A 14559-nucleotide genomic window follows, 5' to 3' on the forward strand; every position below is an offset into this window, starting at 1 on the left:
CCAGCATTTAACCGAGTTTCTGCCTCCTCACCAGGTAAGGGCCAACCCCGTTCCTTGTGGAGAGAGAGGCCTGTCCTGTCAAAACGGCGTAAAATCCATTTTCCTTTGCTCTACAGGTAGTCCTCGAGTTATGGCCAGAATTGAACCGCGGATGTTCTGTTGCGAAGCGAGACTGGGGTGAAGTGAATTTTGTGCCCCGTTTCGCCTTGCCGCCGTTCTTAAGTGAATCCCAGCGGTGGTTCAGTTAGGAGCATGGGCATTAAGTGAAGCTGGTTGGGAGGTCGCAAAAGGCGATCACATGACTCCTGGATGCGGCAGCTGTCGTAAATGCGAGTCAGTTGCCAAGCGTCTGAATTCTGATCATGTGACTGCAATGGTCATAAGTGTGAAAAGTGCTCATAGGTCACCTTTTTTTAGTGCCGTTGTAACTTCAAACAGTCACTAAGTGAACTTTTGTAACTGGAGGACTACCTATAATATTCCCTGGTGGAGCTTTACTCCTACTTTAGGAACCCAGATAGGCCACAATGTTGTATTGACACTACAGGTTTTCCTCAATTTACGACCAAAGTTACGATGGATCTGCTTCCGGGTTCTTATCCAGATTCAAAGTTCCAGCGGCCAGGTCTCCACAGTCACATGACTGAAGTTGGCAACATGGCAGCCATTTTTCAGCGCCCAAGAACTGTGTTTTTTACAACGCTGCTGCCAAAAATTGACTTTTATTCGGCAACCCTGTGCTCTTAGTGATGAACCGTTGGTTTGCTTAGCGATTGCAGATTTGTTTAATGGCCCCACTTAAAAAAGGTAAAATCAGGTCGGTCACAGGACCGACCCATTTTACAACTGCCTCAATTTACGGCTGTGGTGGACAAGGCTGTATTACGGTTGTATGTTGAGGTCTGGTTGTAATGTCACAAGTTCAATCAACTTGGGTTGCGTGAAATGACTCATTGTTCCAGTTTTCCTAAAAAATGGATACCCCCGTGAAGAATATGCTTCAAAGTCTTAATTCTGAGCAGAAGAACATTGTCTACAATAACATCCTTAATACAGGTAGTCCCTGATTTACGACAGTTGGTTTAATGACCGTTAGAAGTTACAAAGGCCAGGAAAAAAGTGACATAACCTTTCACATGACTCTTCATCATCATCATCATTGTTTAACGACCCCATAATCCCTTGTGGGATAGAGTAGAAACTGAATGGAGCTAGCTGAGTGTTTACTGGCCGGATGCCCTTCTCGTTGCCAATGCAGAGTTTTGTTCAGCAGATATATTCTCATTGTGCCCAGAGAGAGAAACATCTACCTCTACCTAGGATCGAACTCACAGCCTCCTGATTGTGAGGTGAGAGCCCCGCCTCTAGGCCACCGCGCCACTCTCACACGATTCTTGATCACGTGATCAAAATTCAGATGCTTGGCAACTGACTCATACTTATGGCAGTTGCAGTGTCCCGGGGCTCACCCGATTCCCCTTTTGCGACCTCCTGACCAGCAAAGTCAACGGGGAAGCCAGATCCACTTAACAACCGTTGTTCCTAACTGAACAACCTCAGCAATTCACTGAACAGCGGTGTCAGGGAAGATCATGAAACGGGCCGAAACTCATTTCACAGCTGTCTCGTTTAGCCATGGAAATTGTGGGCTCAATGGGGGTCATACGTGGAGCAGGGGTGGGATTCAAACAACCGGTTCTGTGGGCATGGCTTAGTTGGTGGACATGGGTTGATGGTCATGTAATTGGCTGGGTGTGGCCAACTCAATATCACTCACATCAAGGCACGCATCTCCTCGCCTGACCTCTCATGACTGTGGGGATGCTGCAACAGTCGTAAGTGTGAAAAATGGTCATAAGGCACTTTTTCAGTGCCATTGTAACTTTGAATGGTCACTCCACACAAGCAAAGTACCAGCAAAGGAGGAAAAAACTCCAGAGAAGTTCCTGAGACAGGAAGTCTAGTCCTGCCAAGAATGTAATAAGGGTTAACCGAGAGGCAGTTTCTGTAAGCAACACCAGAATGTTTCCTTCCTGCCTCCCTTACAGGATTAGGCCAGTAATTTCTTCTAACAACCGGTTCTCCGAACTGCTTAGAATGTTAACAACCAGTTCAAGCGAATAGGTGCGAACTGGTAGAATCCAGCCCCTGATTTGGAGAACTATCTAATCCCAGAAAGCACAGGTGATCAACTGAAGTTTGTCAGAGAAAAGAATACATTTCTCTGTCTGTATTTCTCTAGGACCTGGAAGAAATGCAGAAAAAGCTCCCAGCCGAGGTGGGGAAGACTCTGAAGGCCAACTGTTTGGAATTGCTCAGTTACTATCATCCCAACACTGGTAAATTTGGAATTATAATACGTATGAGGTGGCCTGGAGGAAGACAGTGCTGGTGGGTGAAACCGAGGGTGCAGGCTAGGATCCCAAATTGGGAGTGGGGGGGGGCACTAAATGCACAGATGAACAGATAACAGAGTTGGAAGGGCTAACCTTTTCGGCACCAAGTGCCCAAAGCGTGCGCACATCTCCAAAATGCAATGCGTGTGCACGCTGTGTGTGCACCACACACCCCGCATGCGTGTGTGACCCCCCTACCTGCCATGCATGTTCTCCCACCCCTCTGCGCATGCACATATGACTCCCACGATGTGCCCCCTCCTGGCGAATGCACGGCAGAGACCCGAAGACCAGCTGGCCTGTGGGAGGCGTGCGCATGCACAGCAGAATCGAGCTGGGGTGACGGCTCGTGTGCCCAGAGAGAGGGCTCTGCATGCCACCTCTGGCACGCGTGCCATAGGTTCCCCATCACGGATCTAGTCCACCGCCTCCGCCCAAGCAGCAGACCCTACACCATTTCTGACAGATGGCAGTCCAGTCTCTCCTTGAAGGCCTCCAGGGATGAAGCTCCCATGATCCCTTGCGGGATGGAGCTTGGGCAACTGAATGGAGCTGAGTGTTTACTGGCCAGATGCCCTTCCTGTTGCCGATGAGGAGTTATATTCAGCAGATATTAACAGATGAACAGAATCGGAAGGGACCTTGTAGGTCATCTAGTCCAACCTCCTGCCCAAGTAGGAGATCCTATATCATTTCTGACAGATGGGCAGTCCAGTCTCTCCTTGAAAGCCTCCAGGGATGAAGCTCCCACAACTTCCGAAGGCAACTTCTGTTCCATTGGCTGATTGTTCTGCCTGTCAGAAAATCCCTCCTTATAACCGGGTTGAATCTCTCCTGGATCAGTTTCTGTCCATTATTCCATGTCTGGCCTCCAGGTGCCTTCACTGGAGGTTTTTAAGAAGAGACTGGGCAGCCATGTGTCCGGTATAGGCTGCCCTGCTAGAGCAGAGGGGTTGGACTAGAAGACCTCCAAGGTCCCTTCCATCACCAACTCTGTGATTCTGTCTCTCTTGTCGCCTCCAAATTTGTTTCCTGCAGGAGACATTGGAGCTGCAACTCAGATGATTATGTTTGGCAGCTTGGCGGAGCGTTTAGCCTTTGACAAGCAGCAACTGAAGGAGGCCAGAGCTCAGGAGGAACAGCTGAACGGGTGTCTGGACCAACAGAAACCATTTTATTCCCAGGTAAGGGGGGAAAAAAAGTCCGTCCCACCCACAAAGTATCAGTTCTGCCCAGCATAGAGAACCTCCAATTTCTTTTGCAATGCCAAGATTAGAGCAAGCTTTTAAACAGCAACCTTTTAAAGTCTGCAATCTGCATTCGGGCAGATTGCTTCTAAAATAAACCCTGTTTGCATTTTTGAGAAAGCCGGGATGGTTTGAATCCCAGATAACGTACCATTTGCTTCTGTGATCCTTGCTGTAAAATCCACCCCCCTCACCTCAAGCGGGTGTCTGGTAGCGTCTGTCCCAGCGAAACTCATTATGGCTCAAAGGCTGGAGCTCTCCTCATTTCGTCAGGACGGCGCCTAGATTGAGATTTTTATGCGGTTGGATTTTTATCCCACTTTTACGATTGCTTATAATGACTTAAGGCAAACATGTCAGATAATTCCTTCTTCCTCCCACATCAATTTTACTCACAAGAATTCTGTGAGGTACGCTGGGTTGTTTTAACATGCTAGAATTCACAGGCACCTGGTTTCTAGGCCAGCCCTTTAATCGTCTCTATCTATCTATCACCTTCCTTCCTTCCTTCCTTCCTTCCTTCCTTCCTTCCTTCCTTCCTTCCTTCCTTCCTTCCTTCCTTCCTTCCTTCCTTCCTTCCTTCCTTCCTTCCTTCTTTCTTTCTTTCTTTCTTTCTCTCATCCTCTCCTGGTGATTGGCCCGAAGTCACCTCACCAGCTTTCATGCCTAAGGCGGGACTAGAACTCCCTGTCTCCTAGTGATTGGCCCAGCACTTTAGCCACTAAAGCAGATTGGTTCACTTGAGGCGTCTCAGGCATGAATTACTCTGAGAAGAAACTGCCGTTCCAGGAAAGGATGCAGTTGTCCCCACAAGATTGACCTGGGCAAGGGACGAATGTTTACGATAACTTAAAAACAGTGTTTCACGCCTTCCTTTGTGATTGTCTCTTTGCGTTGTTGTTCCTCGTTCCGTTTCAGGTCTTGGGGCGTTGTTTGGGCCTCTTGAAACAATTGGCCCAGGAGTTTCGCCTTGGTGCCCAGTCCAACCTGGACCAGGTCCTCATCCAGTATATGGAGATAAAAACCAATGCTTTGTTGCTGAAGATACGGTGAGCTCCTTTCCTGAATTGGAAGTCAAAAAAAAAAAATGGTTTACCCAATTAAAACACTCCTAAACAGACTTTTCTTGTAGTGGGCAAACTTTCCACGTGTTGTTAAAGAGTGGTTGGTTTCTAGAAACCTTCTCCAGATATCTGTATCGATGGCAAAAGTCCCTTTAAAAAAAAAAAAAAAATTCCAGTGTTGGGAGTATTCACATCTACCAATCCCCACTCCAAACTATTTTGCTGCTTCTAGGGTCGAGAAAATGAAGATCCTGTTGGAAACTTACACACCTGAGATAGTGAACGTGCATCAGATGGTCAGGTGAGCTGATGAAAGGATGGGAGGGAAGGGAAGAGAAGGGAAGATATAGAATGGAAGAGGATACAATACAATACAAAATACAATATAACACACAATACAATAAAATACAATGCAAAATACTATACAATACACAATACAATAGTTGGAAGGGACCTTGGAGGTCTTCTAGTCCAGCCCCCTGCTCAAGCAGAAGCCCTTATAATGATCCAGTGAAATGGCTGTCTGATCTCTTCTTAAAGTGAATATTACTTCTTAAAGTAACATGTTCGATGCTGTTATATAAAATAAAGAATAGAACAGAAATAGAATAGAATACAAATAGGAATAGAATAGAACAGAACAGAATGGGAATGGAATGGAATGGAATGGAATAGAAAAGAAATGGAATGGAACAGAACAGAACAGAACAGAACAGAACAGAACAGAACAGAATAGAATAGAATAGAATAGAATAGAATAGAATAGAATAGAATAGAATAGAATAGAATAGAATAGAATAGAATAGAATAGAGCTGGAAGGGACCTGGAGGTCTTCTAGTCCAGCCCCCTGTACAAGCAGGAGAACCTATACCACCTCAGATAAGGGACTGTCCAGTCTCTTCTTAAAAGCCTCCATTGACAGAGTGCCCATGACTTCTGGAGGCAAGTTGTTCCACTGGTTAATTGTTTTAACCTTCAGGAAATTTCTCCTTAGTTCTAAATTGCTTCTCTCCTTGATTAGTTTCCATCTGTTGCTTCTCGTCCTGCCCTCAGGTGCTTTGGAGAATAGCTTGACTCCCTCTTTTTTGTGGCAGCCCCTCAAATACTGGAACATTGCTATCATGTCTCCCCTAGTCCTTCTTTTCATTAAACTAGACAGTCCCCATTCCAACCACTGTGATGTTTCTGCATAGCTTGGGAGAAAAAAAAATAACTTTATGGTGGCAGGTGGAGCACTGACGCGAGAATCTTGAGGGTCCCACGAGTGTAGTTAGAAGTGAGTGCAGGTAGTCCCGGATTTACGGCCACAGTTGAGCTCCATATTTCTGTTCCTAAATGAGACAGTTGTGAGGTGAGCTGTCCGGTTTCCAAGTCATGAAACCCATTCAAAAAGAAATTAGCAAAGCCCCATCTTCCAAAACAAATCTCTTTTATTTAGGTAAGCATCAAATTGGACAAAGTCTGTTATAATTCTGGATCTGACACAAACCGAATTACCCCACATTGTAACATTGTAAATGAGGAACAACCCACAAAAGTCAACATTCCCCGATAGAGTTAAATCAATGTTGCCTGGTGTCTTCAATTTCCACCTCCAGGTCTCGGCAGGTCTGTTCCTGCGGGAAGGAAAGTCACCTAGCCAAAAACAATCTTCATTATCTTACGCAGTGATGGCTAACCTTTTCGTCGTCCCAGTGCATCAGTTCCGGGTGACGGCTCACGTGCCAGCAGAAATGGCTCTGTGTGCTAGGTTTGCCATCACGGATCTAACCATTCCTCCTACCTGAAGAAGGTGGCGAGCCGAAACCCTCCCGCCTTATACCAGCAAAGAGAAAGGAATGAAAGGAATGTATGATGAGAATATAGAGCTAAATAAAATGGCTACATCTATGTCGATTTCGGGCTCGACATGAGCTTCGCCCCATTTTACAACCTTTCTTGCTGCCGTTGTTAAGGGAATCACTAAAGTTAGTAACACGGCGCGTAAGGGAATCTGGCTTCCCCATGGAGTTTGCTTATCAGAAGTTCACAAAAAGGGGATCACAAGGTCCCCGGACCCACTGCAACCTTCATATGTACAGGCCAGTTGCTAAACGTCTGAATTTTGACGTAGAACGCCACGGTCGATCCTCTGCCAAAATTGTCCTAAAGTCACTGTTTTCAGGGCCCTTTGAGTGATCACTAAATGAACTTGCCATAAGCCGAGGACTACCTGTGTACGTTTTATCAGGATGGGATACAAAAGCAACAAAGTCACAAAAACAGGGGAAGTCCCTTTAATTCCTTCAACTTGGCTTCAAAGGTCCAATTATCATTGACAGGAGAAAAAAACTTCCCCACAAACAGTTGCAAAAAGGAAGAACTTCCATTCAAACTCAAAATACATATAAATTATAAATAGAAAAAAACAACAACACAAACTACACTGAAGCAATTAATGAGACAAGGCAGGATAAGGGCTTGAAGATGTCCACAGATATTGAAAGCCAGAACTCAGATAAGAACTAACAAACTAGAAATACTTTCACGCTTTGCTTCCAGCATTGGCCCATGTACAGTTTGTTCTTTTAAACAGTCCTCACAAGCTGCAGCCCATGAAGGGAATCAAGGCCTTTTCCTCCCCCGTAGACCACGCCATTCACATTTCTCCCTTATCCGTTTCTCCCTGCATGCCCTAGGATGAAGAGGGGATGGGCCTAGGCCTTCCTCTGAATGTCCAACCGGCCTGTGCCCTTCCCCAGTTTCCCCCACAACTTCTGGAGCCAGAGCCCACGGAGTAGATTCTAACAAGGGCATGACACTTTCATTCTTCTCCAGGGACGAACTGCAGGAAAGCTTGAGCAAGGAAGAAATAGATCTAGCCACTTTCCGCAATGTCCTTTCGAAATACGAGATCCTAGGGCCGGAATTTGAGAAGTTAGTAGAAGAATACACCAAGTTGCATGAAATTATTCAGAACCGCCGATGGATGCTGGCCGAACTGAACAAACACTGAAGGAGGCCGCGGCTCGCACAGTTCGTTTGTGGACAGTTGAAACGGTGCACAATAAATGTCTCACACAGTAAAAATAGAAACGTCTGGATTTCTTTCTTCTTGTTGCCCGCTCACATCGCCACAACACAAAGACATAATTTTGAAATTATTGAGTTCTGACCCAGCTCCCCAAATATGACAAAAACCCTCTGAAGTTAACTCAAATATTCCTTTATTAGGAGAGCCGGCAGCCCCAGCAATTTCCCTCTCACCGCAGGCAAACAAATCCGGCTGGTCGGAAGATGAATAGTTGTCTGCCGCATCTATTTGTTTCCGCCCTCTGCCTTTTATCTCCAGAGCTTGGGTGGGGCTTCACTATCAGTGGTGGCTCTTCTGTCCCGAGGACCGGCCCATAGATTTCCACTGCTCTCCTCTCCTGCCTTCTGCGCAGCTGTGCATTAGGCACTGGACCCAGCTGTTCCTCCTCATCAGCCACCTCTGGACCTGGGGGTCTGTGTTAGGAATACAAGTCATCTAACAGCTATTTGGGTTGGAAATATATAAACAGGATAGACATTTTAATACTGTCTCTTTAAGAAAATGCAAAAAACTAATTGGTTGTGGTTTCTCAAACGGCCATAAGATGGAGCCAGAAACCTGAGTTGTTTAGTCTTAGTCTCAGAAGAGTCTCTGTTTTTCTTTCTGTTGGAGAGTATTGCCGTTCCTCCTAATTGACTGATATTCCTGGATTTGATGTAAGTCTGATACTGAACTGTTTTTGACACTGGAATTTGTTATTGGATTATCCCTGGATTGAAAACTGGCTGATTTACCTGTGAATGACCTTTGGACTGCTTGTTTTTGAACTTTGCTTAAAGTTTCTGGAAGTAAAAACCTACATTTACTGTACAGTGTATCTGTGTGCTTTGTGTGTATTATTCAAACACTACTCTCAAATATGTCTCCCTGTATGCGCTCATTCTCCTAACGGGGAATTACCTCAACAGTCTGCCTCTGTGTCTGTCTCTGCCAGCTCCATTCCCTCTTCCCCCTAGGAGCTCTCATGCTGATCCTGAGTCCCAGGCCGCTGCCTCCTGTGATTCGTTCACTGGAGGGGCCAGCTGCCAACAGGTCACAACACTTTGTTTCACCCTGCTGAAACCTTATAGTCAAAGATGCCAAGATCTAAGCTGGGGTTTTTCAAACTAGGAAACTTTAAGGCATGTGGACACACTGGCTGGGGGATTCTGGGAGGTGAAGTCCACCTGTCCTAAAGTTGCAAAAGTTTGAGAAGCCTCAATTTAACCTAGAATTACTTACACATCCGCTCTCTTTCCTTCACCCAGAAGTCAAGAAAAATGCTGCTTTATTAAGGCAGTACAGAAGGGTGTTTCTCCAACCTTGGGAACTGTAAGAGGTGTGGACTTCAACTCCCAGAATTAAATGCTGGCTGGGGGATTCTGGAAGTTGAAGTCCACATCTCTTAAAGTTGACAAATTTGAGAAACGCCGATTTAACCTAGAATTATTTACACATCCGCTTTCTTTCCTTCACCCAGAAGTCAAGAAAAATGCTGCTTTATTAAGGCAGTACAGAAGGGTGTTTCTCCAACCTTGGGAACTGTAAGAGGTGTGGACTTCAACTCCCAGAATTAAATGCTGGCTGGGGGATTCTGGAAGTTGAAGTCCACATCTCTTAAAGTTGACAAATTTGAGAAACGCCGATTTAACCTAGAATTATTTACACATCCGCTTTCTTTCCTTCACCTAGAAGTCAAGAAAAATGCTGCTTTATTAAGGCAGTACAGAATGGTATTTTTCCAATCTTGGGGGCTTTAAGGGGTGTGGACTTCAACTCCCAGAATTCAATGCTGGCTAGGGGATTCTGGGAGTTGAAATCCACCTCCCTTAAAGTTCCCAAGGTTGAGGAAAACTGGCATAGGATATCTGCCAGTTCTTCACATTCATCCCTGTCTTAGCTTGATAAAGATGCACAAGCTTTTGGTGGCCCATCATAACAGGTTATGAACAGTAGTCCAGGAAACACACAAATAGAAACACAAAATTGCTTTAATTAAATTACAGCTGAAATGACGACATCCCAGCATTTGGTGGTGGTTTGTCTGCTAGGGAGGGAATTTGAGACCACATCCCGTTTATTAAAGCACTTTTTCCCATTCTACATTTTCCATAGTGATTATAACAATTGCCAGAATTCTCCACCCACCATGGGTGCTTAGAGGATTCTGGGACTTGAAGTCCATATTTATAGAGAGGGGGCCTGAGTTGGGACAGATTGCACTACAACAGGGGTTTTCAAGCTGTGATACTGTGTTTAATTTTGTAATTTTTTTGTAAAAACATTGAACAATTAATGAGACAAAACTCTACTGCAGTGTTTAATCTTTTCCCCTTCCAACGTTGAATCTCAGAGTAGCCCAAAAGTACTTTTTCATTGTAAAATAAAAAGTTAAATTTATCAATATTGACCATATGAAACATTAAAATGGACGCATTTGCTGTTACTACCACTTTAAATTGTTTATGTATGTATGTATGTATGTATGCTTCTTTATTTTTTTTTTCTTTGCATACAAAGAGAATGGGTCAATTCATTTACATCTCAAGCTCCTAATTTCTATCTCTATTGTCCAACCGTTATAAAATGAGCTGCTGATACAGTTCGACAGATGAATTATTGAGTCTATCATCCGCACCTCTATAACTGTCTGGTTTCGTTCTGCAACCCAACAGGACAGACACAGACTCCAGAGATTAATTAGGACTGCAGAAGAAAACAGTTACTACCAACTTGCCTTCCATGGAGGACTTGTATACTGCATGAATCAAAAAGAGGGCTGTGAAAATATCTATAGACCCCTCACATCTGGACATAAACTGTTTCAACTCCTACCCTCAAAATGACACTATAGAGCACTGCACACCAGAACAACTAGACACAAGGGCAGTTTCCCCCCCGAAAGCCATCACTCTGCTAAACAAATAATTCCCTAAACACTGTCCAACTATTTAAAAAGTCTGCACTATTATTACTATTAATCCTCCCATTCTTCCTTTCACCCATCTCCTCCTGTATAACTGTAACTTTGTTGCTTGTATCCTAACAGTTTTTATTGACTGTTTCCTAGTATGATTTGATTGATTATTGTATCCTATGATAATTATTAAGTGTTGTACCTTATGATTCTTGACTCTTGACGAATGTATCTTTTCTTTTATGTACACTGAGAGCATTTGCACCAAGACAAATTCCTTGTGTGTCCAATCATACTTAGCCAATAAAGAATTCTATTCTATTCTATTCTATTCTATTCTATTCTATTCTATTCTATTCTATTCTATTCTATAAATCCCAACTTTGAAAGTACTCTGTCTTATTTTTCTTTTATCTTCATTGTTAATCTGTCCAGTTCTGCACAGTCCAGTATTTTTTTAATTACATCTTCTTCTGTAGGTATTTCCTCGCTTTTCCAATCTTGTGCAAAATACAATTCTGGCTGCTGTTAAAACATATAATATCAAATATATATTCACTGTCATATTTTACTGGTCTTATGCCAAACAAAAATAGTTCTGGCTTAAAATCTATATGCTGCCTTAACATTTTTTCTAACCACATATACATTTTCACCCAAAATCTTTTTGCTTTGATTTGTGCAGTGGTACGGAGAGAGGGAGGTTAAGAAATATGAAATACATAAATAAATGTTAATATTGTATTATTTTTCGGTGTAGGTGGGCAAATAATTTTTATTTTGCAAACTTGAGAATGTTTGGAGAGATTTGCAAGGGGTCTCAAATCACACTTGGGAGAAACTGATGCAACGATAGAAAATCAGAAGCATTTGAGTGAATTTTATTTCTTAAACAGAACCCCATAAAATCCTCACGGAACTCTACATTTTGCGCAAGCCCTGTTTGAAATAAATCTTTCCTGCTTTGCTCTCCGTTGAATGACAGCAGTCTGGCGATCCGGTAGAAAAATAACCTTGGAAATCCACTCTGGGCACTTTATTGATTGATCGGTCAATAAATCAGGTTTGTTACATTTTGCAGAATGCCACTTAAAGCGGCTTTCCATAATTGTTGGAATTAATTTCAGGAACTTGGCTAAAGTCTTGCTGCTTTCTCTCTTTTCCTTTTTTTAAAAGTGTGCTAAAAGTTATGACTCCTTGATTTCATAATGGCAAGAGTGAAGTTTTGCAGTATAAATTAGGTTTTTCAAGCCAGCAGGACTTCATTATTAGAGGACGAAGCAAAACCAGGTTTTTGAGCCCTGAAATTCGCTAGTGTTTCTTAAAGATAGAATAAGAGTTGGAAGGAACCTTGGAGGCCATCTAGCAAATCCGCTGCTCAAGCAGGAAAACCTATAGAATTTGTGACAAATGGCTGTCCAGTCTCTTCTTAAAAACCTCCAGTGTTGGAGCACTCACAACTTCTGGTGGCAGGTGGTTCCGCTGATTAATTGTTAGGAAATTTCTCCTTATTTCTAGGTTAAATCTCTCCTTGATTAGATTCCATCTATTGCTTCTTGTCCTGCTTTCTTGTGATTTGGAGAATATGGACAATTCCATACCCTGTCAAAGATTCTGAAAAAAAAACTATGATTTGGAAAAAAATCATATGGTATGGCGTTTATGGTAATTTGGGAAAAACTGTGTTCAAATGTTTGCAAAACTGATCATTGTTTCAGTTTGTAAGAAGTGCAATTTTATTGAGGGATTACCAGCCTGGAGTTGTACCAATCAAACAATACAGATGTAAGTAGTCCTCGACTTACTATCATTCATTTAACAGATTAACAGATAATCAGAGTTGGAAGGGATCTTGTAGGTCATCTAGTCCAACCCCCCGCCCAAGCGGGAGACCCTACACCATTTCTGACAAATGGCAGTCCAATCTCTTGAAAGTTTCAAGTGATGACCTTAGTAAGGCCATACACACTTAGTAAGTGCTCCCACAACTTCCGAGGGCAAGCTGTTCCATTGGTTGATTGCTCTCACTGTCAGAAAGTTTGTCCTTATTTCCAGGTTGAATCTTTCCTTGTTCGGTTTCCATCCATTATTCCTTGTCTGACCTACAGGTGCCTTGGAAAATAGCTTGACCCCCCTCCTCTCTGGGGCAGCCCCTCAAATACTGGAAGGCTGCTATTATGTCTCTCCTGGTCCTTCTCTTCCCTAGACTAGCCAAGCCCAGTTCCTGCAACCGTTCATTGTATGTTTTAGCCTCCAATCCCCTAATCATCCTGGTTGCTCTTCTCTGCACTTTTTCTAGAGTCTCAACATCTTTTTCATAGTGTGGTGACCAAAACTGGATGCAGTACTCTAGGTGTGACCTTACTAAGGTTTTATAGAGTGATATTAGCACTTCCCTTGATCTTGATTGTATCCCTCTGTTAATACAATTTAGGATTGCATTGGCTTTTTTGGCTGCTGCTGCACACTGCTGGCTCATATTTAGCTGGTTGTCCACTAAGACTCCAAGATCCCTCTCACAGTTATTTAATGTCCATTTGAAGTTACAAGGGCACTGAAAAAGCGAGTTATGACCACTTTTTACACTTAATGATCATCACAGCATCCCCATGGTCACATGATCAGAATTCAGATGCTTGGCAACTGACTCATACTTATGACTGTTGCAGTGTCCAGGGATCCCGGGATCCCATTGCAACCGACAAGCAAAGTCAATGGGGAAGCCAGATTCACTTAACAACCATGTGAATAATTTAACAAGCGCGGTGATTCACTTAACAGTGGTGGCAAGAAAGTCGTAAAATGGGACAAAGCTCATTTAACAATGGTCTCGCTTAGGAATGGAAATGTTGGGCTCCATTAAGGTCTATGTGTGTAGAAATGTATATTTTGGTTTGCTTTCAATATATCGATACACCAAATTGAATTTCTAAGAAGCAACTCTTGATATAAATTCTGCATCTGTTAAAATTATGTCCTTGCCAAAGGCTTACGTGTCTTTCTTTAAGAATTTAGGTAGGTGAGTTTAATATCCTCTCTAACTTTCCTAGGTCCTAATTCGATTTCTTAAAATGCAGCTTTAAAGAAAAATCATCTCTTTAATAAAATAAATTATTCATCTCAGCAAAATCTGTCAACTATCCTTTCATTGTGGGTAGAGTCAAGTCTTCCCACCTCTTCAATATTAAACATTTTTTCACATGAAAATGCATGTTCCAAAAAAATTGTACATTCAAACAGAGAGATAATAAGATGCATAGACAAGAACAAAAGGCTAAGTTTGAATAAAACAAAAATGAAATGTTTGGTACTTTTTGTGCACAATGGTAAAAAATCATTTTATTGGTATCAATAGATTGTATAGTTCAAAAAGATTTTTAAAAATTTTATATATACACACACACTCACACACATATATTTATTATTTTTTAAAATCTTTTTGAACTTTACAATTTATTTGTATATTTGTGTATGTTATATATGTATAGGTATACAGGTAATATATGTATTATTCAGAACAAAGTTAAAATTAAAAAAAATCCAAGAAGACAAAAAAAATACAAAACAATAAAAGCATTAAAAATACACTTTTTTTAATTAAAGAAAAAATATTAGTCTGAACCGAGCCAGCCAGGAGTCGAACCTAGAATCTTCTGATCCGTAGTCAGACGCGTTATCCATTGCGCCACTGGCCCTCAGACATACTACCAGCTTTGTAGTATCTCTTTTATATAGGGGGAGCCCGCGCTTCTGGCAATCGTGGTTTTTTTTTTTTTTTTGGTATCCTGATGCATCTTGGGAATTACAATTCTACGGAGAAGGGTAGGCGAACACAATGCACTGTGGTCTATGTAGTCCTCACCAAAAATGGAAAGCCCTATT

The 14559-nt window shown here is 42.6% G+C and overlaps 1 protein-coding gene and 1 non-coding gene across 2 annotated transcripts; one reads left to right on the plus strand and one right to left on the minus strand.

The window, feature by feature from the left end:
- The first annotated feature begins 6 nt into the window (after positions 1–6).
- HAUS4 (HAUS augmin like complex subunit 4) lies at positions 7–7783 on the plus strand. Its single transcript, XM_087945632.1, has 6 exons — positions 7–34; positions 2243–2339; positions 3435–3580; positions 4562–4692; positions 4940–5008; positions 7526–7783. The coding sequence occupies exons 2-6, from the start codon at positions 2255–2257 to the stop codon at positions 7701–7703; spliced, it is 609 nt and encodes a 202-aa protein (XP_087801758.1). The 5' UTR covers positions 7–34; positions 2243–2254; the 3' UTR covers positions 7704–7783.
- A 6516-nt stretch (positions 7784–14299) lies between these two features.
- Positions 14300–14372, minus strand: TRNAR-ACG (transfer RNA arginine (anticodon ACG)). Its single transcript has one exon. It is a non-coding gene; the product is annotated as a tRNA-Arg (tRNA).
- Positions 14373–14559: the final 187 nt, after the last annotated feature.

This window comes from Notechis scutatus, chromosome Z (assembly GCF_049901735.1).
Source record: "Notechis scutatus isolate UNSWTSFEM ecotype Mainland chromosome Z, rNotScu1.2, whole genome shotgun sequence".
Lineage (NCBI taxonomy): Eukaryota > Metazoa > Chordata > Lepidosauria > Squamata > Elapidae > Notechis > Notechis scutatus.